At 41.6% G+C, this 25,787-nt stretch overlaps 1 protein-coding gene across 4 annotated transcripts in view; it reads right to left on the bottom strand.

Moving 5' to 3' along the window:
• The window catches only part of NNT (nicotinamide nucleotide transhydrogenase), an 89,024-nt gene extending 80,559 nt beyond the window's left edge, over positions 1-8,465 (bottom strand). The window contains exons 1-2 of one of the 4 annotated variants that reach the window (XM_020885741.2): positions 8,229-8,465; positions 3,447-3,651 (exon numbers count right to left, since the gene is read on the bottom strand). In XM_020885741.2, coding sequence (XP_020741400.1) covers positions 3,447-3,597 — 151 coding nt within the window. In that variant the 5' untranslated portion in view covers positions 3,598-3,651; positions 8,229-8,465. The other 3 variants (XM_020885740.2, XM_020885738.2, XM_020885739.2) reach the window with 3 other exon arrangements.
• Between the last annotated feature and the right edge of the window lie 17,322 nt (positions 8,466-25,787).

The raw sequence follows: 25,787 nt of genomic DNA, 5'->3' as shown, positions 1-25,787 counted from the left end.
ATAAACTTATCTAGAGTTCATTCATTGGACAACCTCAAATTCTTTAGGTCCCACATATCATATGCCAAGGAAGTTACCAAAGACAGATGAAGTCATATCAAAAGGATTTAGGAACCAACCTGGAAGGGCTTCCACTGGCCAGATAAGAGACAATTTGAGCATCAAAAAGGAAAATAATTAATTGAAAATGTCATAAAATACATATAAAAATGTTAAAATCCATGTGTTCATGATAATAAACATTTCAGAATTCAAAAATATTCAAAAAATAAATATTTGCTAAAAGCTTCTCAACTTTGGAGAAAGTAATGTGTGGTAAAATGAATAACAGTCTCCCAAATATATCCATGTCTTAATCCTCAGAATCAGTGAATATGTTCCAGTACATGGCAAAGGAGAATTATGATAACAGATGGAATTAAGGTTGTTGATCAGTTAACCTTGAAACAGGGAGAACATCCTAAATTATTTGAGTGAGCTCAATATATCACATAGATCCTTAAATGTGAAAGAAGGGAGCAGAAGAGTCAGAGTCAAAGAAAAATTTGGAGATGTTATCCTGCTGGCTTTGAAGATGAAGAACCAGGCCATGAGCCAAGGAACGCAGACAGTCTCCAGAAACTGGAAAAGGCAAGGAGACAGATTCTCTCCTAGAGCCTCTGGAAGGAATGCGTCCTGCTGACACCAGTGAGGACCATCTCAGGCTTTGGCCTCCAGAAGTATAAGATAATAAAATAAATGTGTCATATGGAGCCAGTTTGTAAAACCTAATACAGCAGAAGATGAATACATAAGAGGACCAACCGATGAGCAAAACTAATAAATACTGAACAACGAGCAAACATCTACCCACCTTTCCGACACAACCTCAAAGTAACTAAACACAGTTGGCCCTTGTATCCACAGACTTCCCAGGTGGTGCCAGTGGTAAAGAACCCACCTGCCAATGCAGAAGGGTCAGACATGACTGAAGTGACTTAACACACACAGGCATCATGAGTACCCTAAGAAAGAAAGTGAAGTCGCTCAGTCGTGTCCAACTCTTTGCGACCCCATGGACTGTAGCCTACCACGCTCCTCCATCCATGGGATTTTCCAGGCAAGAGTACTGGAGTGGGGTGCCATTTCCTTCTCTAGAGGATATTCCCAACGCAGGGATGGAACCTGGGTCACCCACATTGTAGGCAGACGCTTTACCATTTGAGCCACCAGGGAATCAACCTAAAGATGATTTAACCTAAAGATGAGTAACCTAAAGATGACTTAACGTATACAAGAGGATCTGTGTAGGTTATATGCAAATACTACACCATTTTATATAAGGAACTTGAGCATCCAAAGATTCTGGTACTCACGGGAGGCCTGGAACCAATCCCCCATGGATACCAAGGGATGACTGTAACAGAAGGAAAGTTTTTCTAATAGAAAAATTCTAGCTAATAAATGAAGATAAAATGATAGGATATTAAAGCTCCTGATAAAATCACACATTTAGTTAACAATCAATTAAATGGCTGCTAGTGCCGCTGAGTGAAAAATCGATGGGAACTTCACAATAGATAGATCACACTGACAACATCTAAACTCACTGATCAATCTTCCTGATGTAATACAACAGATCGTGCACAACATCACCTATGAAGTACACTAGCTGAAAAAGGCAAACCTGAGTCTGATCAAGCCTCGAGATCTAGCTAAATATTATAGAAAATACAAGAAACCTAGTTAAATGATACTAAGGGAATAATTTGGGAAATTCTACAGGACAACTAAATTCTTCAACAAATGAAAAGATAGAAGAGGAAGATACAGACCGAAAGAGACCTAAGAGACAAGCAAGTAAATACAACACATGGACTCTGTTTGGATCATAATGTGAACAAGGAATCTGTTTTAAAAAAAATTGATTAAATATTAAAACTGGCTGAAATTACTTTTCAAGCTTTTCACTGTGTTAATGAAATTGTGGCCATATTAAGGAATAAACAGAATCCTCATCTTCTAGAGATTAAAAAAATAATTATCTAGGAAATAGTCAAGAACAGAAATTAAGCAAACAAAAAAAGCCTTACTCACAATTGATAATAGAGATTTGAAGTACACGCTTTCACTTACAAGGACAATTCCCATGTACTCAGTGTAGTTACTGACTTTTGCTTTATACACATTCTTATCACACTGGATAATCTGGCCTTCCAGAACACTTAATCTGAAGATAAGGCTGAGGGCTCTCAGAGGCAGGTACCCTGCCAGTAGTGACTTGTCACGTGAGAATAAGAAAAGAGGCTATGAAATCTCCTAAAGGCAGACATAAGAACTGAAAACACTTGGCAATTTAGGCATGCTTAATGCACAAACAGTCCTACAAACAAAAAGAGAAGTATTCTATATGGCAAAGACTTCTGATTCCTCCCAAATATCCATGCTGTTCCTCCCCTAAAAATAACAGAATGCTGTTTTTATTTAAGTATGTTGCCATCTAGAATAAAAGACTAAATGTCCAAGCCTCCCTTAGAGCAACATATTGCCACCTGAGTTCTGGCCAATGAGGTACTGAAAGAGTGCTAGAAGGGTCTTTGGGCAAGATGCTTAAAGGGATCTGACACAGCTTAAAAGGTGCCCCTTTTATCCTCTCCTCCTTCTGGCTTGTAACACAGAACAGAAGCATGTGGGAGTCCTAGCAGAGAAAGCCTGTAGGCCACTGGAAGACTTCAGCTATTGCTCTGTGTGAGCTAGGAAGCTAGTGGCAAATTTGGACAGAAGAGTAACGTGATCTTTCCTTTTTAAAAGACTGTTCTCACTGTCTTGTACAGGACAGACTGTTGGCAGGACAGAGGAAAAGAGCAGAGAGGCCACTTAGAAGACTAATGCAATAGTCCAAGTGACAGACGATGGCGGCCTGGACCAGGATGATAAAAGTGGTGGTGGTGAGAAAAGAAGAGATTCAAGATACAGTGCAGAGCTGGTCTATATCCATCATAAGCACCTGGAATGACTCTAAGGTTTCTGCCCTGAGTAACTGAGATGAAGCTGCCACTTACTATATCAAGAAACATTAATGCAAATCAATCAATACGCTCAGTTCCTAATTCTTAAGCATCGTTAAGCCATGTATGGTACGATTCCCCAATACCAACTAGGAAAGAGGAAGAGCTCCTAGGAGAAACGGTTACTATGAGCAATGGTTTCCTGGGAATAAACTCAATTTAACATTTTTCTTTTTATATTGTATTTTCTTCTCTGTTAGCACTGACAGCCAAGAACTTCCGTACATGGAAAATATAAGAAAGCACTCAAAAAAAAAAAAAAAAGAAAAAAAAAAAAAAGAAAGCACTCATTCGGTTTTTTACTCAAAATGACCACTCACAAGCACTAGGCTGTAAAACTGCGTGGTTTATCTATCATCATCAGATCTATTGTTTCTATGACTCAAAGTGAGACTTTACCTGGTTTTACAGGGGCTTTACACCACAGTATCCGATGAGTATGAAATGTTCGTAAAAAATTCTTCTTCCCTGGTAGAACTTTACAGGACCCCAAATTGCTGAGGAAAGGGCATGAACAGCCAGTCACCACTGTTTTCAGTAGGTTCGCCATGTTCACAGGAAGTTGCCGATTTTCTGGATCCCCAATTTCCTTAAAGGTAAATCACTAAAGGAAAGAAAGCAAAAGTGTATGTGCTGAGAATAACATACTTTCAGACATCAAAAACATTTTTTTAAAAAAAGCAAATTGAGAGAGGTTGGAAAATGACAGCTAAATGTGGGCATCTACAAAGAATCTATTTGCCAAGTCCTTTACTTAAAGAAGATGCTTCAAAAGGTTGTTTCCAATTCAGGTCTTTAAAACTTGGAATCCGTTTTCCCACTCAAAATTGTAGTTATAAACTCATTATTCAATTCCAAGCTAGGTCACATAAGTCTAAGTGATCTTTAATGTAGCCGGAAAGTTAAGAAAAGTTGCTATAAAGTCCAGTCACATCATATATGAAGGTTATCATCTCAGTTTGCCCAGCAAAAATTGCACAAAATCAAAATTCCCCTTAACTTTCCTTAGATTGTCTAAATAGTACAGTAGTACTTGTTTGGCCACTATACAATACAGAACACACCACCATCCTTTGCGGTGAAGCAGGCTATACACCCTGTGAGACATATATACCCCATCCCAAACCCAGCTGGACTGAGTTAACAAAAGATTCACGCTTGCCAGGTGTACATCTCAAGAAAATATAACACGCACGAAATACAACTCCAATTTTTTAAAAAAGAAAAAAAAAATTCCATGGTTAATTTTACCACCTAGGTTTGTGCTTGCATATGTGGGCGTAACTAGGAATTCTGAGAGTGGTTCTCACCAGAGGCCCGTTTTTGCCAGCTCTAAATGAGCTAAGTGGAATGGCATTAACCTTTGCTGTTTTGGAGATTTCAGTGGCTATTTTCTCCTACCTCCCTGGCAGATCCCGGGGGAGGACACAGAAGGCTCTCCCACCATCCCCCTGATTCCCAATGCTATCTTTCCTCCAAAAATGTGAAGAAGTAGAGGACCTGGAACTCATCTCAGTCAACCACAGCTAACTCCACTTACTATGCCTTTAGGCTCTGCCCCATGGTGCGGGCCCTTCTGGGACCCAGCACCCAAACCCAGCAGCCTCCAAAAACATACTTCCAATCTCCAGAGGAAGAAGGGTCTAACTCATTTTTCATGTCATAACTACTGCCACAAGTCCTTGAAGCCACTTCCTGCAAATACCAGAAAGCAACACTGGGAACAGAAATGCTCAATCCAGGTAGTTCTTATTCTTGATGCTCTTTAATTCAATAAACACACAGAGGGCTGAGTCTCAGAAGCACAGCCATTAGGAGCATCTGTAGAATTAAACTGGAATCGGTTACAGACTTGGAGATAAGAAAAGTCAACAAGCAATAACAGAGAAAGCAGAGTAACCCAAGTCCAAAGTTCTTTGAGGCATCAAAGAAGATCACATCCTCTTGCAGGGCTAAGAAAAGGAAGGGAAAGGCACTTGAAAAGGAGAGAATACTATGAACAAAGCTAAGGAAAGGGGAGTAGACAAGATGTGTCCAGGCATGCAACCAAAAATGTGAATAATTCTTTACATGCTGATAGAAGACGTTATATTTTCAGGGTATTTCCATATATGTCATTTCATCTCAGTCTTTCTAAAGCATTCCTGAATCAATAAATACCCTCTTCGTTCATTCAGAGGTCACTTCTAGAGTTATTCATGGCTGAGAATGGAAAACTAACAAGTTCAAAATTCAGCCACCCACTGAAAACATTCACTGAATCTATGCCCAAAAACTGAGGGAGATCCAAAGATATACAAAAGATAATTCCTGTCGAAAGGGAAATTTTTTCCCACCACTACCAAGAACCTAGTCCTAGCCCAATCTCCCCATTTACCCTTGTTTCTCTTCCTGCATCATCCCAGCTCCCCAACAACCACCATTCTCACCGGTCAGGCTTACCCAGACCTCATCAGCAAAATAACAAAGCTAGTTATAATGCAGCCCGGGTATTGTCTAAACCTGCTACTCACTCGCTCTTTGGCTTGAATTTCTCGGCATCTCTGCTCATCTATAAAAGGAGCACAGGAAAGTTCCCTTGAAGGGCACAATCAGGCTCTAGAAGTTTCATCATTTGATGGAGATTTTGCAATGCTCTAAAGCTGAAGTCCTGCTTCATGGCCTGGAGTCTGCAAAATTTTCCCTGTGTACTTAAAAAATTGTAATTTGATGTTGAACAGAGCCCGGGCATCAGACATCAACATAGCCAAGGCCTTCAGAGACCAACTGTTCCCCCAAATTCCACTGATTCAAGCTATGAGCATATAAGACAGTTGATAAGGAAGTAGTTTAGTGGCAAGAAAATTTCACTAAGCCTAAATCAAATAAAAATGACCCTGAAAGATACTCAGAGAATATCTGAACCATGTTATCACAGCTGAGGACTGTTTACAGCAAAGAACAGTAGAGGTGACCCTTGAACAACAGGGTTTGAACTTCATGGATCTGCTCCTAGGCAGCTACTTTTAAATAGTAAATATCAATAGTACAATATACACAGTGTGCAGTTAGCTAAATCCTCAGATGGGGAGGAACTGCAGACACGGAGAGCTGTTACCTATCTTAATTGTCACATCTTCCCCTATTTTCACTTGAAAGCTCTCTGCTATTTTATTATCCATGTGCTTCTATGGCTATTAAGAAATGGACAGCAACTTTACAACTGAAAATTGGGGCATTCACACCGCCAGTTAATGTAAGTCATTTTGGTATCTCCGCTAATAGATTAAAATCCTTGGAGGCAAGCACCTGAGAGAGGATATCATAGAGGCTAAGAGTGTGAACTCTTAGTTGGAAGCCCCACCTGCAACACATTAGCTGTGTCACCTTGGCAAATCACTCAGCTTCCCTGTATCTGATTTCATCCCCTTTAAAATGGGGAAAATAATAACAGTACCTTGTAGGGTCACTGTGAGGATTAAAAGGACACAGTATCTTTACTGCTATCAGTATTCACTTTAGTATTGCCTCTGCCCAGCGCCTTGCACAAAATACAGGAAATCAACAAGTATTGTTTGATTGAGTGAATGTGTAACCAGAGTTAGATAACCTGAAGCCTGGGGTTCTATGAATATATTCTCCAAGGAGTTTCAGGAAATTTCCTTTAAAAATTAAACGCTATGTAGCTTTGTGAAAAAGTGATTCCATCAGCAGATGTAAGCAGCCTGAGCACACTTGCTGACAAGAAAGCAATCCTAAACTGCCAATTCAATTTTTTTTTTTAATTTTTAAATAGCCGCAGTTTGCAGAAGGGAAACATTTTAAATAGAAGTACACAGCCTTCGCTGTTCCGAACACATCCTGTCCTACAAGACTCTTTATAGATTTCTTAAGGAATTCTCTGCACCAGAGGGCGAATAAAGGGCACCTGCAACTGTAATAAACAAGCCGCGCTTTTCAAAGCGAGACATGCCAACCAAGGACACAATACCCTACCAAAGCTTAGACTAGCAGGCAGTGTGACCTCGCTCAAACCCACAAGTTCAAGCTCCTCCCTCGGCAACTAAACTGCCACCCGGCTAGCATTTGCCAGGGACCGCTATTTATAACCTTCCTCGGAAGCCGATTGGTGGAGACCGGCGGCATACTAGTCATTCAGCCTCGGGAGTTCGAATCAGCTCAGCCCCACTACACGATCTTTTCCCCCATCGCCAGCCCAGACCCCACTCTCAGCCCAATACAGGCTCGCCCAGACTAACACCAGCCTGCCCCACCCCCCATACACTTACAACTTTCAACATCACCACCTGTGTCTGCAGTCGGTCACCCACCCCAAATTCTTTCCGGGTTCAAGCACAGTTTCGGGGCGTCCAGGTGCCACCTCTCTGGATGCACCACTTATCGAAAGTCCTCTGTAGCCTTCCTCCCTCCTCCCATCCTTTAAGCTGAAAGGACCTCGGAGAACTCCAGCCCCCTGCCCCCAAAGCTCCAAAACCTGCATCTGCACAGCTGACACCTCGATCCCTGCCCTCTGCGGCAGAAACCCAGTTCTCGAATCCACCACCCCCGACTGGCTTCCACGTCGCCCCCGCTTGAGACCAGAAAGAGGGCCCTGGAGGCACGGCCCCAGGCTCCCGGGTGCACCCGGCGCCCTGGTCACTGCCGACCCCGCCCCCAGCGGCTCCCTGACAGGTCTCCTTCCCGCCTCGGGGACCTCGACCTTCCCGTACCAGCCCCACGCCCCTTCCCCAGCTGCGCCCCAGGCGCGTGCCCGGGCTGCCGGCGCCTTGACGCTCACCTTGGCGGGGAGGCCAGGCGTCCGCGGGCCGCGAGGGGACGCCGCGCTGGCAGACCCGGGCTCCAGCCCCGCGGCGCCAGCAACCCGGAAGAACAGCCCCAACCCCGTAGCTCCGGAGACCACGTGACCGCGGCGCAGCCCCCACCCCGGTTCCCTGGGCCCCCCCTCGTCCCCTCCTCGCCGGGCCCTTCCTCCCGCCCGGCCCCCTCCACCAGCCCGCCCGCCCTCTCTACAAATGAGAAAGCGACCCCACGAAATGCCCCTTAGAGCGCAAAGACCAGTTACCCCAAAGGACCCTTGCCTCTTCTCCCGGGGCTGCCAAAACCCTCTTTGTCTCGGGCTCGACCTGCTGCTCCTCGGCCCCGCCTCCGTGCGCTCCCTCCGCCCGTCCTTGTCAATCAAACCTGGAGCCCAGCGCGGGCGCCGAAGTTGTCAACGGCTACATTTGTCCTCTCCTGGAGAGCCACGAACAAAGTGGGAGTACCTCTAGTGTCCCACCAGAGCAAATAAAGGAACAGGACTCCACTTCTGGTACCTGCCTTTCCTCTAGCTCTCTAGGAAAAATCAGAACTTATGAAACAGAAGACCAAAAAGAAAGTGAGAGGAGGCCAGGAGGTGGTGACGGGCGGGAATGGGAGCGTTGTTTTTAATTCCGGATGGAGAGGTGGAGTTAAATGCTTCCGAAAAGATGTCAAGGCCGAAAATTAACACACGTCTGCGGACGGGTCTGCCAACGGCCCGCCCACGGAAAGCCGTGTGCTTCTGTGAGTGTTAATAGCCAGGGGCTGGAGGGCGCCCTTGGTGGACGTTAAGTGTCCTGACCAGGCCTAGGCTGGTTTCGGCAAAACTGCTAAACGACTTTGCAAGGCGATGACTCCTGTCTGCAGGTGTCTTCTGATTGAAAGTGGGAGGAATAAGATACACATTGGTTCGCTTATTCAAAGCTGAATCATCATGAAGTGTCAAGATGGTCACTGCTTTTTTACTTTAATTGAAATATTTAAGATGAGTTTAAAAATTATGAAACTCAAAGGCATGAGGCAAGACAGATATTCCATATCCTTAAAAAGAAATAAACTACAGGGAAGCACTTACTTTGAGAACATTTCTTGTGCTTAAGCAATACAGAAGGTCATTCAACTTGAGGACTTCTACTGCATCTAGACAAAGTAAAAACACTGTTCTTGTCCTGGAGGAGATGGGAAAGGACACAGCCCCATGCTTTAAAATAATAATAAACCATGATAAGTGCAACCCTAGAAACAGGTTCAAGATACTGCGAGTACAGTGAGGTAGGAGTATTTGATAAGGATTAAAAACTAAGCTCCTTTCCCAATAAATGTAAGTCACATCATTATGCTATACTCCTTAAACATATGCAGTACTGTATAACAACATGACACAACTGAGCACACATATGTCAATCATATCAATAAAATGGGGAAAAAATCTAAGGTTGGCTTAAAACACATATGTAGGCGGGGGAGTGGAGCAGAGGTTTGCTTCTTTCTCTCTCAAGACTTAGAACAATGGTTGGTTCCCAACTAGGGAAAATTTTTCCCACAGTGTCTGGAGATCTTTGGTCATCACAACTGGAAAAGGGAGGCATATAATGGATAGAGACCAGGGATGCTGCTAAACACCATGTATTACACTAGGTAGCCCCTTACAGCAAAGAATGCCTGGCCCCAAAGGTCAATAGTCCTAAGACTGAAAGTGAAAAGTGTTAGTCGCTCAGTTCTATCCGACTCGTTGTGACCCCATGGGCCGTAGCCCACAAGACTCCTCTGTCCATGGGATTTCCCAGGCAAGAATCCTAGAGTAGGTTGCCATTTCCTACTCCAGGGGATCTTCCTGACTCAGGGATCGAACCCACATCTCCTGCATCTACCTGAATTGGCAGGCAGATTCTTTACCACTGAGCTAATTGGGAAGCCACCAAAACACTGCATCTAGTTAAAACTTGGCCAGAGAACAGGTCAATTTAATGTTTTCACTGTGGTTATTACCTCAAATAGTTATCTGTAGTTAGTTTTTTCAAACTTCCTTATTGTAAATAATTATTAGCAAAGTAAATAACTTCAATGAGCTAATATACTTCAATTATGGGGATTTTTAATAATACAGACACTTAGCAGACTTCGAAACGACCATCACTAACCTGTCTCAGCCCTCTTCTCTCAAGTAGACCAAGCAAGAGTGTGTTTGCAGACTTTCCTGGCAGTCCAGTGGTTAAGACTCTGTGCTTCCAAAGTAGGAAGTTTATCCCTGCTTATCCCTGTTCTGGGAACTAAGATCCATCACAGTGGCAGCCAAAAAGAAAAAAAGAGTGTGTTTGTAGGAAGCAAATAATAGCCAACTAAATTAATTTACACTAATCAACATTAATTGGAAGAGGATAGAGGCGAACTGACTTTAAATGGACAGCACAAAGTTAAATAATTGGCCATTAGTTTTATAAGCATCGAAAACACCAACTCAGACTTCCCTGGTGTTACTGGGTTCAATCCCTGGGTTCTGAAGATGCCCTGGAGAAGGGAAAGGCTACCCACTCCAGTATTTTGGCCTGGAGAATTCCATGGACTCTGCAGTCCATGGAGTCTCAGAGTCGGACATGACTGAGTGACTTTCACTTCACTTCACAGTGGATAAAAATCTGTCTGCCAACACAGGGGACATTTGTTCTATCACTGGTCCAGGAGGATTCCACGTACCCCAGAGCAACTAAACCCACGAGCCACTATTACCAAGTCCATGCTCTAGACCCCAGGGGTTGCAACTACTGAGCACACATGCCACAACTACTGAGCCCACGGCCGCAACTACTGAAGGTCATGCCTGTACAACTTGTGTACCACAACAAGAAAAGGCACCTAATTGGGAAGCCCATGCATCCCAACAGAGAGTAGCTCATGCTCACCACAACTAGCGAGAGCCTGTGCATATCAACAAAGACCCAACACAGTCAAAAATAAAATAAAACACCAGCTCTAAGCATACTTTGTTCTCTCTATGAAGTAAGTGCCAATGATAAAAATCTATGCTTTTTTTAATGAATAACAAAAAATTTGTAGTGGTATCTTTGGGGGCCTGGGAAAATGGTGAGAGATAGGAGCTGATGAAAGTGAAAGAGGAGAGTGAAAAAGCTGGCTTAAAACTCAACATTCAAAAAATGAAAATCAAGGCATCTGGTCCCATCACTTCATGGCAGATAGATGGGGAAACAATAGAAACAGTGACAGATTTTATTTTCTTGGGCTCCAAAATCACTGCAGATGGTGACTGCAGCCAGGAAATTAAAAGATGCTTGCTCCTTGGAAGAAAAGCTATGACCAACCTAGATAGCATGCTAAAAAGCAGAGACATTACTTTACCAACAGAGGTCTGTCTAGTCAAAGCTATGGTTTTTCCAGTAGTCATGTATGGATGTGAGCGATGGACCATAAAGAAAGTTGAGTGCTGAAGAATTGATACTTTTGAACTGTGGTGTTGTAGAAGACTTGAGAGTCCCTTGGACTGCAAGATCAAACCAGACAACCCTAAAGGAAATCAGTCCTGAATATTCGTTGGAAGGACTGATGCTGAAGCTGAAGCCCCAACACTTTGGCCACCTGATGCAAAGAACGGACTCATTGGAAAACTTAATCACTGATGCTGGGAAAGAGTGAAGGCAGGAGGAGAAGGGGATGACAGAGGATGAGATGGTTGGATGGCATCACTGACTCAATGGACATGAGTTTTAGCTAGCTCCAGGAGTTGGTAATGAACAGGGAAGCCTGGTGTGCTGCAGTCCATGGGGTGACAAAGAGTTGGACACAACTGAGCAACTAAACTGAACTGAGGAGCTGCATTAGTATCCTAAGGCTGCTGTAACAAATTACCACAACCTGCGTGGCTTAAAATGACAGAAATGTACTCGAGCACAGTTCTGGAGACCAAAAGTCTAAAATCAGAGTGTCAGCAGGGTTGATTCCTCTGGGGACTCTTAAGGAGAAAATGTCCCATACCTCTCTCCTAGCACGTAGAGAAAGCTTCTGGTTATCAGCAGTCGCTTCTGGTTGTCAGCAGTCCCTAGTGTTCTTTGACTTGTAGACACATTACTCCCATCTCTGCTTCCTCTTCACATTTCTACCTCTTCTGTGTCTCTCTGTGCCCAATTCTTCCTCTCCTTTCTCTTATGAAGACATCAGCAGGTGGATTTAAGTTCCTCCCCAAATCCAGGATGAATTCATCTCAAGATCCTTAACTAAAATTAAATCTCCAAAGACTGTATTTTCAAATAAGTGTGATCACAAATTTTGGGGAGACACTGTTCAACCCACTATAGGAGCAGTCTGTATGTTTAAGGGTACTACAAAGTAAAGAGGGGTCTTATTGTTTTTAACATGGGTAGATTCAACCAGTTCTTGAGTTCAAGGTGAAAGTTCAAACTATTTGGGGGAAATCCAGATGAAAGTTGTTTTGTATTAATAATTAGAAGAATTTTCCTATAAACTGGTTTACTTTTATACTACTCAACCTAATTGAATTTTTCCTTCACTTTATTAAAAATATATATAACTATATATTACATAGCTACTATGATCCAACTACTTGATTGCAAAACTGCATAATAGCAGTTAACATGTTTCTACTTTTAAATATTGCATTTGATGAAAACCCTAGTTTTTTAAGCAGTTTTGTGAGCATCATCTCTTTGTAGATCTTTTTTTTTTTTAATTCTAGATGATGCCTATTACAGTAAAGCAAAAACCAGGTGCTGGTTTTCATCTCACCACTCTCCTATCTGCTCCTACTTCTTTAACCATTTGTTCTCAGTTCTTACACCATTTAAATGTACAAATGTTCTCTTGACCTTCTTTCCCTTCAACTCTAATATCGTCTTCCCTCCAGTGTAATGTCAATTGTGCTATCACAACTCTCAAAGCTTAATGTCCTGCTCAAATTCTCTCTCCTAACCTCCAGACACATGCAGCCAACTGCAAACTGGCCATTTCCACTGAGATATCCACAGATGTCTTAAATTTGACCTGAGAAAGTTCCCTCCTGCTCTACAAAGGACTTGTATCTAAAAAATATAAGAACTTCCAAAACTCAACAATTAAAAAAATCCAAATAGAAAATGAGCAAAATACATAAAAAGATATTTCAACAAAGAGCAATATAAGCATATAAAATTATATTCAATGTCAATAGCCATTAAGGAAATGAAAATTAAAACTACAATGAGACATCACTACACATCTCTATGAATGTCTAATATAAAAAAATAGTGACAATACCCAATGGTGGCAATGAAGGGAAGAAGCTAGATCACTCACATGTTACTAACGATGATGTAAAATGGTACCTGTCACTGGAAAAAGTTTGGTGATTTCTTTAAAAACTAAACTTGTGAACAAAAGAAGATGGCAGAGGAGTAAGACAAGGAGATCACCTGCCTCCCCACAAATACATCAAAAACTCATTAGAAAATGGAACAGCTCCTACAGAACAACTTCTACATGACAACAGAAACCTCCAGAAAGAAACCAAAGCCATATTATAAGGCAATTATCCTTCAATTAAAAATAAATAAAATTTTTTTAAAAACTAAACTTGCAATTACCATGTTTATGCTCCTGGACAATCTCTATCCCAGAGAAATGAAAATTTATGTTTCTGCAAAAACCTGTACACTGGTAATCTCCTGGTGGTCCAGTGGTTCGAACTTGATGCTCTCACTGCTGAGGGCCCAGGTTCAATCTCTGATTGAGGACCTAAGAGCCCATAAGCCACATAGTAGCTGTACAATAAAAACCTGTACGCCAATGTTTATAGTAGCCTTATTCATAATAATCCAAAACTTGGAAACAACCCAGGTGTTCTTCAACAGGTGAAAGGTTGAACAGACTGTTGTACATTCTTACAGTGGAATGCTTTCCAGCAATGAAAAAGAATAAAGTACTGATACACACAGCAGCTTGGATGAGTCAACAGAGAATTATGCTGAGAGAGAAAGGCCAGTCCCAAAAGATTATATTCTAAATGATGCCATACATTCTTGAAATAACAAAATTATGGAAATAGAGAACAGATTAGTAATTTCTAGAGTTAAGGAAGAGGTGAGAGTGGATGTGATTATACAAGGGCAACAGGAGGGAATCCTTAAGATGATGAAAATGTTCTGTATCTTGACTGTATCAACGTCAATATCCTGGTTGTGCCATTGGACTATAGTTTTGCAAGATGTTACCACTGAGGAAAACTGGGTAAAGAACAAATATTCTCTTTGTATTATTCTTTACAATTGCATGTGCATCAGCAATTATCTCAAAATAAAATATTTAACCTAAAAAGTTATCCTGGAAGGTGTAGTAAAATGTTAATGATGGAATCTATTAATAGGTGGTAGGTACTCAGGTGGGGGCTTCCCAGGGGGTGAAATGATAAAGAATCTGCCTGCCAATGCAGGAGACACAGGGGAACTGGGTTCGATCCCTGGGTTGGGAAGATCCCCTGGTGTAGGAAATGGCAACCCACTCCAATATTCTTGCCTGGAAAATCCCGTGAACAGAGGAACCTGGTGGGCTACAGTCCATGAGGTTGCAAAGAGTCAGACACAACTGAGTGACTAAGCACACAGCACACACAGGTGAGTATGTAAAATTTTTTCAAATTAGCTGTATGTATTTTTTAAAAATTTTCTTAGTAAAATTAGGGAAAAAATTAATATAAAAGTTGCAGAGATTCACTTGTTAGAAGTATTCCTAAGTGCCTCCACCCCTGTGGCATGAGTTTGTCAAATGAATTTGCCCACCAAACAAGAAACCAATTCTATGACATGATTTTTCACTAGAGGGGCTTTTCTGAAGTAAAGTGAAGCAGATGTTGATGGTTCAAGAGGCCATCCTAAATTTGGAGGTAAAGATCTTTTACATCCTCCCTCCATACCATCTCACCTTTATTCTGCAATATTTATTAGACCTGTTAATTTTCAGATTTTCCTCTCTACTGATCTTTTTTACCATAGAATGGCCCATATACTCTCAGGATAGCTTTGCTCCCTCTACTGCTGGATGATACCTTAGCTGCCATAGCTTCTCTGCAGTGACTTTTGAGTGGAGGACCAATGATAATAATTTATGGCATTAACTCAAACATTTTAAGTAGCTTCAGAGAACAATTTATTTCAGAGCTTAAACTTGGCAGACCTGAAAAGTACCAGTAAATCTGTAGCAATGATTCAGGACTTTTGGTTTCTTAATCCCCATAATGAATACAAAGCATAGGGCATGGCATTTTAGGACACTAAGAACAGTTAAGATCTATGTAACATTTAACAGTTTCCATAGCGCTTTCATATGCATCACTTCATTTGATCATCTTAATAACTCTGAAGTAGATATTGTTATTCCTGTTTTAAGATTAAGAAACTGACTTGAGATTAGCTGACACATCTAAAGACACATAAATAAGAAATATTACTCAAGGCTGAGTTAGGTGGCCTCCCATTGACACCCAAGTTTTAACATACTCCTAGTGTTTACCATTCTGCATTATTTTTGCCTATCGATTGCTGCATTTAAGCTTATTGAGGATGGATATTTCATCTTATTTTTTGATGAGTCATCAACACCTAACAGACTGTCTGGCTTTATTAGGCAGGCAACAAATATTGGTCAAAAGAAAGAAAACCTTGGGACTTACCTAGTGGTCCAGTGGTTAAGAATCCCCCTCCCAATGCAGGGGATGTGAGTTTGATCCCTGGTTGGGGAACTAAGATCCCACATGTGGTGGGGCAGCTAAATTCACACACCACAACTACAGAGTCCACATGTTCCAACTACAGAGCCCACACACCCTGGAGCCCAACTGCCCACAACAAAGATTCCACCTGCTACAACTAAGACTTAACACAGCCATCCATAAAAGGAAAACCTCGTTAGCATCCTCTAGGAGCTGAAACAGAAGGAACACACTGGCTTTTGAACTCGTGCCAACGGAGAGGGCAGTGAAACCAGAGAAACAGAACATGCCTCTTACGTGACATTTATAAACATTGGTGTTCCTTGAAAAAAAAAAACAAAAAACATTGATGTTCCTAATGGTCTTTCAAATGGCAAATTTCAACTCTGAAAATAGCACCTCCAGTTATTACATTACCTTGCTGCTGGCCAGCAAGCACTTCAGTTCAATTAGTTGAATCATGCAGTTAGTACAATATTGTACATTACAACTGTCTGCCAGAACTTCCTCTAAAATTTTTAACTCTCACATCTCGTGCTTGGACAACCACTTTCTTTCTTTTCAACTCCCCTTATTTCTTTCTTTTGATCCCCCGTTCCCTTTCCATCTATCACCTGTTTTTTATCTTCAATCCTTCCTCTAGCTAGCTTAAACCATGAACAGCCCCTCTGTCTTTACTCTTATGCCTTAACTGCATCACGAAATTAGACTCCCACTAACAGGTTTCTCAGATCTCATATCAGGTTGGGAAGAGTTGCTTGAGAAAAATCACAAAATTTTTCAGTATTGTCCTTACAAGTCCCTGGTCTCCAACCTCAGCTGGATTTTCTGAACCACCCGGCAGCCCTCCTGTGAGCATGCCCGCTTCCTCATCCGCTTCTTCTCCCACAGGAGCTTTGGCAACTGTCGCCACCCTCCTCAAGCCCTTCTTTTAAGTCTCCCATCCTCACAGTAAAGACATTTCCCCCTCTTTTACTGAGAACATAGAGATCATTTGAAGTTTCCATCACCTCCCTTTTTCTGTAATTCATCTTCACCTTGTTCCATTCCTTAGTGACATAACTTTTCTCCCATCCCAAGTTATTATTATTCCTGTTGTCTGTACTTTGAGTTTGTGACCTGCTATTTCTTCTGGTCCTTTAATCTCTCAATTTTCCGCCTTTCCCTAGTGTGAAACCTTACCTCATTATTTTTAGCTAACAAACTAATCTTTCTACTGTCTTTAAAAGAAAAATAAAAGCAATAAAAATGTCTTTAATACACTTGCCTTGCAAACTTCCCATATGTCTCTTGTTTATTTCACAGTCAGGCTTAGATCTGTCTATTCTTTCTAATCTTGACAACTGCTTGCACCCAAATCACTCACAAATCTTCACAAATCTATATTATTCCCAGTGCTAATATTATTGGAATGTCTATTTGTTAATTTACAGTGAGAAATATAACCCAAGCAAAATAGAATGTTTGCATCAGTGTCATCCACTGATTCTGGGGATAAAGTATAGCCTACTGGCTCAGTATGTGGACTCTGGACTTAATAAAACTGAGTTACTCATTAACTATGTGATCTTAGCAAATTAACATCTCTGAATCTCAGTGTTTTTAATCTATAAAGTTAGGTAAGTATCAATAATAATACCTACCTCGTAGGGTTTGGAAGATGAATAATTTAAATGAATAATACATGTAAAGTGTTTACCTGGAACAGACCAGGTGCTAAATATTAGCTATTACTGTTGCCATTGTTCTTCTCAAAATGCAAATTTAGCTAGAAAGTCACATTATAATCAGAAGATCTCTTGGGGAAGAAGGGCATGGCTCCCAGAGGCGGTTGTTCATTCAGCTGTGTAAATGACCTCAGATAAGCACACAGCCACCTGTGAAGAGGTGTCCAAGTTCAGGGAATGGGTGTGCTTTCCTGGATTCTTAGGAATCCTACTTTTACTTGACATTCTGGCACAATTTGACATTCTCAGTTTTAGTTCTATGTAAGCAGAATAAACAGGCTTCTCTTGTGGCTCCACAGTAAAGAATTTGCCTGCATTGCAGGAAACTTAAGAGAGGCAGGTTCGATCCCTGGGTCCAGATGATCCCCTGAAGGAGGGCATGGAAAGCCACTCCAGTATCCCTGCCAGGAAATTCCCATGGTCGGAGGAAACTGGCAGGCTACAATCCATGGGGTCACAGAGTCAAACACAACTGAAGTGACTTGAGAATGCATGCAAATAGCGTAAACAGATTCCTCTTCTTCAACCTTGCCGTTCAACTTGGTGCTTTTCTTTCCTGCCTCTATGTATCCAATACTTTCCTTAAGTGATGCTACCTACCCGTCACTAGGTAGCATCACCAACTCAATGGACATGAATTTGAGCAGACTCTGGGAGTGGAGGACAGAGAAGCCTGGTGTGTTACAGTCCACGAAGTCACAACGAGTCAGACACAACTTAGCAACTGAAGCACAACAGTACTTTGCTTAAGTAATCTCATTTCTTTCTATGACTTCAGCTATCAGATCTCTAACTCTAGGCAACATTCCTTTGAACTCCAAATCCATGACTTAACTGTTGAATTAACAATTCTACTTCGACACTCCAGGTGCCAGATGAAATTTCCAAAATGGAATTAGTGAGACGCCACTGTTCAGTGAAAGTCTGCTTCCTGCTGGTATTCTCACTCTTAGGGACTAAGGAATCAAAGTTGGAATCCTGGAGTCATTTTATCTCTCATTTTTCCTTAATGCCTTACATGCACCTGTCTGCTTCTTCCTAGCATCTCTTGCATTTGGCTCCTCTCTTCAACCCCACAACCACTATCTTAGTAGCCATCATCCTTTCTCATCAGGGTTTCTGCTGCTACCACCCAACTGGTCTTCCTGCTACTAGTTTCATACACTTCATACCTACTAATCTCACACCTCTGAGTACCCTCAGCACCTAGAACAGCCTGGCAGTTAGTAGACATGCAATATTTACTGAATGAATGAACAAATAAATGAGTGAATTTCTATCCTCATGGAATTTACAGTCCAGCTAATAGATCATCATTAAACAAGTGACTACACTAAATGTTGGGGGAGATTCCAGACAGCATTCTGACTGTTGAAGATGGATTGGAGCCCTGATCCAGATTGGAGTCAAGTGCTGCCTGGCCGGAGCTACATCTCATAGATGGCCCAAGAGACTAGGAGAGGAAGAAAATGTACACAAATGAGACACAAGAGAACCAATACATCAGTTAATTCTTCTCTCTGTTAATGAGACCCCCAATAATTTATTATGTTGCCATGATATATAACTTGTCATAACGATTTGGGCAGGAAAGAGTAAACAGAATTAGATAGGAAAGAGTTGGAAGTAATGGAACAAAATGAAACAAGATTTATTTATGTCTTCAGTTTTTTAAACCTTTTACTTAGACATAATTGTAGATCTACATACAGTTGTAAGAAATAAGAGATTTTATTTCTCCTTTATTCAATTTCCCCTGATAGTGATATCATGCAGAAATATACATAACTATAATATTAAAGGGCTTCCCAGGCGGCTCAGTGGTAAAGAATCCACCTGTCAGTGCAGGAGACATAGGTTCGATCCCTGGGTTGGAAAGATCCCCTGGAGAAGGAAATGGCAACCCACTCCAGTATTATTGCCTGGAGAATCCCGTGGACAGAGGAACCTGGTGGGCTACAGTCCTTGAAGTTGCAAAGGAGTCGGACTCAATGTGGTGACTAAAACAACAACAATTAATACAGTATCATATCCAGGAAACTGGTAATAATCCATTTACCTTAGTTTTACATGCATTTATTTGTGTGAGTGTGTGTGCAATTGTATTTTGTTTTATGCAATTTAATCACATGTGTCACCTTTTTAATAACCACACATACTTCTCTCCAAACTCCATCCCCCACTTAACCCCTGGCAATCACTAAGGCATTCTCCATCTTTATTGTTGTTGTTATTCAGTTGCTCAGTCCTGTCTGACTCTTTGAGACCCTATGAATCGCAGCACGCCAGGCTTCCCTGTCCATCACCAACTCCCAGAGCTTGCTCAGACTCATGTCCATTGAGTCGGTGATGCCATCCAACCATCTCGTCCTCTGTCATCCCCTTCTCCTCCTGCCTTCAATCTTCTCCAGAATCAGAATCTTTTCCAATGAGTCTCTTCTTGGCATCAGGTGGCCAAGGGATTGGAGCTTCAGCTTCAGCATCAGTCCTTCAAATGGACAGTCAGGGTTGATTTCCTTTAGGATGGACTGGTTTGATCTCCTTGCAGTCCAAGGGACCCTCAAGAGTCGTCTCCAACACCTCGGTTCAAAAGCATCAATTCTTCAGTGCTCAGCCTTCTTTGTGGTCCAGCTCTCACATCCATACTTGACTACTGGAAAAACCATGGCTTTGACTATATGGCAAAGCTTTGACTTTGTCAGCAAAGTGATGTCTCTGCTTTTTAATATGCTGCCTAGGTTGGTCATAGCATTTCTTCCAAGGAGCAAGCGTCTTTTAATTTCATGGGTCACGATCTGCAGTGATTTTGGAGTCCAAGAAAATAAAGTCTGTCACTGTTTTCATTGTTTCCCCATCTATCTGCCATGAAGTAGTGGGACCGGATGCCATGCTCTTAGTTTTTTGAATGTTGAGTTTTAAGCCAGCTTTTTCACTCTCCTCTTTCACCCTCATCAGGAGGCTTTATTGTCACGTTCTGCCATTAGAGTGGTATCAACTGCATATCTGAGGTTGTTGATATTTCTCCCAGTAATTTCAATTCCAGCTTGTGCTTCATCCAGCCTGGCATTTCACATGATGTACTTTGTATATAAGTTAAATAAGAAGGGTGACAGTATACAGCCTTGATGTACTCCTTTCCCAATTTGGAGCCAGTCTGTTGTTCCATGTCTGGTTCTAACTGTTGCTTCTTGACCTGCATACAGAGTTCTCAGGAGGCAGGTAAGGTAGCCTGTTATTCCCATCTCTTTAAGAATTCTCCAGTTTGTTGTGATCCACACAGTCAAACGTTTTAGCATAGTCAGTGAAGCAGATGTTCTTCTGGAATTCTCTTGCTTTTTCTATGATCCAGCGGATGTTGGCAATTTGATCTCTGTTTCCTCTGCCTTTTCTAAATGCAACTTATACATCTGAAAGATCTTGGTTCATGTATTGTTGAAGTCTCACTTGGAGAACTGTCAGAATTACCTTGCTAGCATGTGAGATGAGTGCAATTGTGCGATAGTTTGAACAATCTTTGGCACTACCCTTCTTTATTGGAATGAAAACTGATCTTTTCAGTCCTATGACCATTGCTGGATTTTCCAAATTTCTGGCATATTTAATGTAGCATTTTAACAGCACCATCTTTTAGGATTTGAAATAGTTCAGCTGGAAGTCCATCACCCCCACTAGCTTTGTTCATAGTGATGCTTCTTCAGGGTCACTTGACTTCACACTCCAGGATGTCTGACTCTAGGTGAGTGACCACACTATCATGGTTATCTGGGTCATTAATATCTTTTTTGTACCATTCTTCTGTGTATTCTTACCACCTCTTACTCTTTTATGCTTCTATTAGGTCCTTGCTCTTTCTGTCCTTTATTTTTGTTTGTTTGTTTGTGTCCTTTAATGTGCCCACGTTTGCATGAAAAGTTCCCTTGGTATCTCCAGTTTTCTTGAAGAGATCCCTAGTCTTTCCCCTTCTATAATTTTCCTCTATTTCTTTGCACTACTGACTTAAGAAGGCTTTCTTATCTCTCTTTGCTGTTCTTTGTAAATCTGCATTCAGATAGGCATATCTTTCTTTTTCTCTTTTGACTTTTGCTTCTCTTCTTTTCTCAGCTATTTGTAAGGCCTCCTCAGACAACCATTTTGCCTTCTTGCATTTCTTTTTCTTTGGGATGGTTTTGGTCACTGCCTTCTGTACAATGTTATGAACCTCCTTCCATAGTTCTTTAGGCACTCTATCAGATCTAATCCCTTGACTCTATTTGTCACTTCTACTACATAATAATAACAGATTTGATAATATTGTCATTTCAAAGTTGTGATGTAGGAGATAGATGGCCTTCCAGTTAGACATTTACAACTGGCCTCCTGTTTTTATTTCATGGGTCATGAAGAAAATGGGCTTCAGGTTGGATACTTAATAACTGTTAGCATTTCTTGAGATAAAAGATAGGTGGCTTCCAGTGAAGGCATTTACAGTCACCCTCCTGTTTGCCCTCCAAAATGGAAGTAACAACAGAAAGAGGGTAAATAGTCAGTGTTTGTCCTTATAAACACCTTAGGGTAATAGTCATGGCAGTAGTCAAGGTATTAGTCATGGCAAGGACAAAGAGGGGCAAAACTCTTTGAGTAAAGGATTAAGGGATCTCAGCTCCCCCTTCTTTTGGGAAGAGGGAGATACTACACATGGGCAGACAGTCTCCTTGTGGGTCAGAAGTCCAGGAATAATGCCAGGCCATAATAAGTCTTGCTCCTTCTAGAAGCCTTCATTTCAAGATCCACCTTGGCTGAGGGATACATGTGCACACAGCTGCATGTCGTAGGATAGGTTAAGTATGAAAAAAGAGACCAGAAAATTGGCCTGAAGCAAAACAAGGACCCAGAAGAACTGCCCTATATAAGTGACTTACCTACCTCCATACTGTGCTCCCCCTCACTAGGGTGGACACCCACACCCTTTCTCTCTGGGTGTATCTCTGCCTTGCTTCTGTCTTAACTAAACAAGCCATTTCTCTATGTGTTCTCCCACTTGTTGTGGTGCTATGTCTCTAATAATAAGCTTCGTACCTGCATTTACATTTTCTGCCTCTGTGATAAATGCATTTTTCACTGGGGCGCAAAGATCCAAGGAAAATTAGCTTCTAACCTCTAACCCTTGCTGATCTGGTGGCTAGAATTCCTGGTTTTCACACAGGTTCCCCAGGTTCAGTTCCTGAGCAGAGAATTAAGGTCTCACTTCCAGTCACCGCTCACTGCTGCCTCACTGAGAAAAGTTGTACAAATGGAATCATACAATAACCTTTTGAGATTACTTTCCTTTTTAAACTCAGCATAATCCCTCAAGAGCCATCAAAGTTCTATTTATCAGGGGTTTTTCCTTTTTCTTGTTGAGTAGTATTTTATGGTATGAATACCACAGTTCAGCCATTCATCCATTAAAGAATTTATATTGTTCCCAGTGTGGGACTATTATGAACTATCATAAAAGCTTGGGTACCAGTTTTTGTGTGAACATAAATCTTCATTTCTCTGGGTAAAGGCTTAATTTGGGCTGCTTTAACAAAATACTATAGACTAGGTGGAAACATCACTGAACTGGTTTCACAGGTTCACAGCTGGAGAGGATCTTTGCCACTTTGTAATACGGAACGCCTTTTTGCCATTGTCCGATGACGTCTTTATTTCTCTCTGAGACCTCATTGGAATCATCTTTAGTACCCATATTTCTACCAACACTCTGTATGTGATTATTTCTATTCTCTAAGAAGATGGAAGCTTTCTCTACAGCGTTCCTCTTTTCTTTCTGAGCCATCATCAGAATTACCTTTAACAGTCCCTTCATGGCAATATCGACTTTTTCTAGCTTTTATAAAAAATCACTACCAGGGACTTCCCTGGCAGTCCAGTGATTAAGACTCCATGCTACCACTGCAGGGGGCAAGTTCCTTGTTCTGGGACTATGATCCCACACATTCCATGCAGCCAAAAAAAAAAATAAAGAAATCACTAGCAGCCTCTACCCATTAAACAGTTCACAAGCCACTACCACATTTTTTTGGTATTTTTTACATCTGCACCCCACTTCTCAGCATCAATTTCTGTCTCAGGGCTTTTCAGAGAAATATAACTAACAGAAGATAGATAAAGAGATGGCTACAATTTATAATGCAGAATTGGCTTATGTGACTATGGAGGCTGAGAAGTCTCATGATTTACTGTCCACAAGCTGGAAACCAAGGAAAGAGTAGTGTAATTCCAGGCCAAGTCTGAAGAACTAAGAATCAGAGCAACAACTATGTAGAAAATTCATTCATGTTTGCCCCCAGGTCCACTTTTCCTATACCATAACAGGGCTAAAGTTACATAACAGTAAATAGGCAGAAGGCAAAGGGCAACGCTAAAGTCTTTAATTATGTGGATCACAGCAAACTGTGGAAAATTCTTAAAGAGATGGGAATACCAGACCACCTGACCTGTCTCCTGAGAAATCTGTATGCAGGTCAAGAAGCAACAGTTAGAACTGAACATGGAACAACAGACTGGTTCCAAACCGGGAAAGAAGTACGTCAAGGCTGTATATAGTCACCCTGCTTATTTAACCTATATGCAAAGTCCATCATGCAAAATGCCAGGCTGGATGGAGCACAAACTGGAATCAAGATTGCCTGGAGAAATATCAATAACCTCAGAAAGCAGATGACACAACCCCTATGGCAGAGAGCAAGAAAGAACTAAAGAGCCTCTTGATGAAAGCGGAAGAGGAGAGTGAAAAGTTGGCTTAAAACTCAGCATTCAGAAAATGAAGGTGAAGGTATCCAGTCCTATCACTTCATGACAAATAGTTGGGGAAACAATGGAAACTGACAGACTTTATTTTTTTAGGCTCCAAAATCACTGCAGATGGTGACTGCAGCCAGGAAATTAAAAGATGCTTACTCCTTGGAAGAAAAGCTATGACACACCTAGACAGCATATTAAAAAGCAGAGACATTACTTTGCCAACAAAGGTCCATCTAGTCAAAGCTATGGTTTTTCCAGTAGTCATGCATAGATGTGAGAGTTGGACTATAAAGAAAGCTGAGCACTGAGGAATTGATGCTTTTGAGCTGTGGTGTTGGAGAAGACTCTTGAGTCCCTTGGACTGCAAGGAGATCAAACCAGTCAATCTTACAAGAAATCAGTCCTGAATATTCATTGGAAGGACTGATGCTGAAGCTGAAACTCCAATACTTTGGCCACCTGATGTCAAGAAGAGACTCATTGGAAAAGATGATACTGGGAAAGATTGAAGGCAGGAGGAGAAGGGGACGACAGAGGACAAGAGGGTTGGATGGCATCACCGACTCAATGGACATGAGTCTGAGCAAGCTCTGGGAGTTGGTGATGGACAGGGAGGCGTGGTGTGCTGCAGTCCTTGGGGTCACAGAGTCTGACATGACTGTGTGACTGAACTGAACTGAAAGAGCAACATCTAAATTATCTAATTTATCTAACAAAAGGGGCTATAAAGATAACCTGATCTCACCATGGATGCAGAATAGCCTCATTCTCAGATAAGAAAGTCTTAGATATGGAAAAGAAGCTAGCCATCAAGTTCTAAGGGGAGAAAAGAGGGGTGAATGCAAACAAAAGTCTGGGACAGGATTGGATCAGCTACTTTGGTGGAACATACAGGATAACTCTTGTTAAGCATACAGTTTGTGGGGCTTTCATACACAATAGAAAAGTCCAAGCAAGAAGTGATGACCACCTAAAAGAATGGATTTTTATGTTATGGCATTACCTCATCTAATTTTTAAGTTGTAATCTTGTCTTTGTGATATATGCTTAGTGCTGCAGGATACTTACTATTTCATACCTGAGGAAACTGAGGCTCAGAGAAGCTAAATCCCTTGCTTACCCAAGACCACCCAGGCATTAAGGGTCTAAATTGGGATCCAAACCAAACATCTGGCCTACTTTGAACCCTACCTTCTTTCTCAGCACCGAGGAACCACACTTTTTGCTGGCTTCCATCCCTTACTTATTTTTGCCAACAATCAACAGTGTTAATCATTTATTCATGATTGCCTTCATTAGGGCTTTACAGGTGGCTCAACGGTAAAATTCCGCCTCCCAACGCAGGAGATGAAGGAGATGTGGGTTTCATCCCAAGGTTGGGAAAATCCCCTGGCAGAGGACATGGCAACCCACTCCAGTGTTCTCCCCTGGAGAATTCCATGGACAGAGAAGCTTGGCGGGCTATAGTCCATGGGGTCACACAGAGTGGACAGGACTGAGAACGCACGCCTTCATCAGAGCCATTTTCCTCCTTCATTTAGGCGAAGATGTCAATGTTTTCTTTATTAGCAAGAAGAAAAAATTGTTAACAGGAGGTTTCTTTTTTCCTAACAAATGATTCTCAAGATGACAAAATTGAAAAACATTAAGCCTTGCTTAAAATACAGGGCTACAATCAATTTGTGAAGATGTTTCAATTTCATAGTGAAAAAACGATTTTTTTCTCCTTTCCATTACTTA

Source organism: Odocoileus virginianus, chromosome 14 (assembly GCF_023699985.2).
Source record: "Odocoileus virginianus isolate 20LAN1187 ecotype Illinois chromosome 14, Ovbor_1.2, whole genome shotgun sequence".
NCBI lineage: Eukaryota > Metazoa > Chordata > Mammalia > Artiodactyla > Cervidae > Odocoileus > Odocoileus virginianus.
The sequence above is the reverse complement of the archived record's forward strand: the minus strand, read 5'-3'. Positions and strand labels throughout refer to the sequence as shown.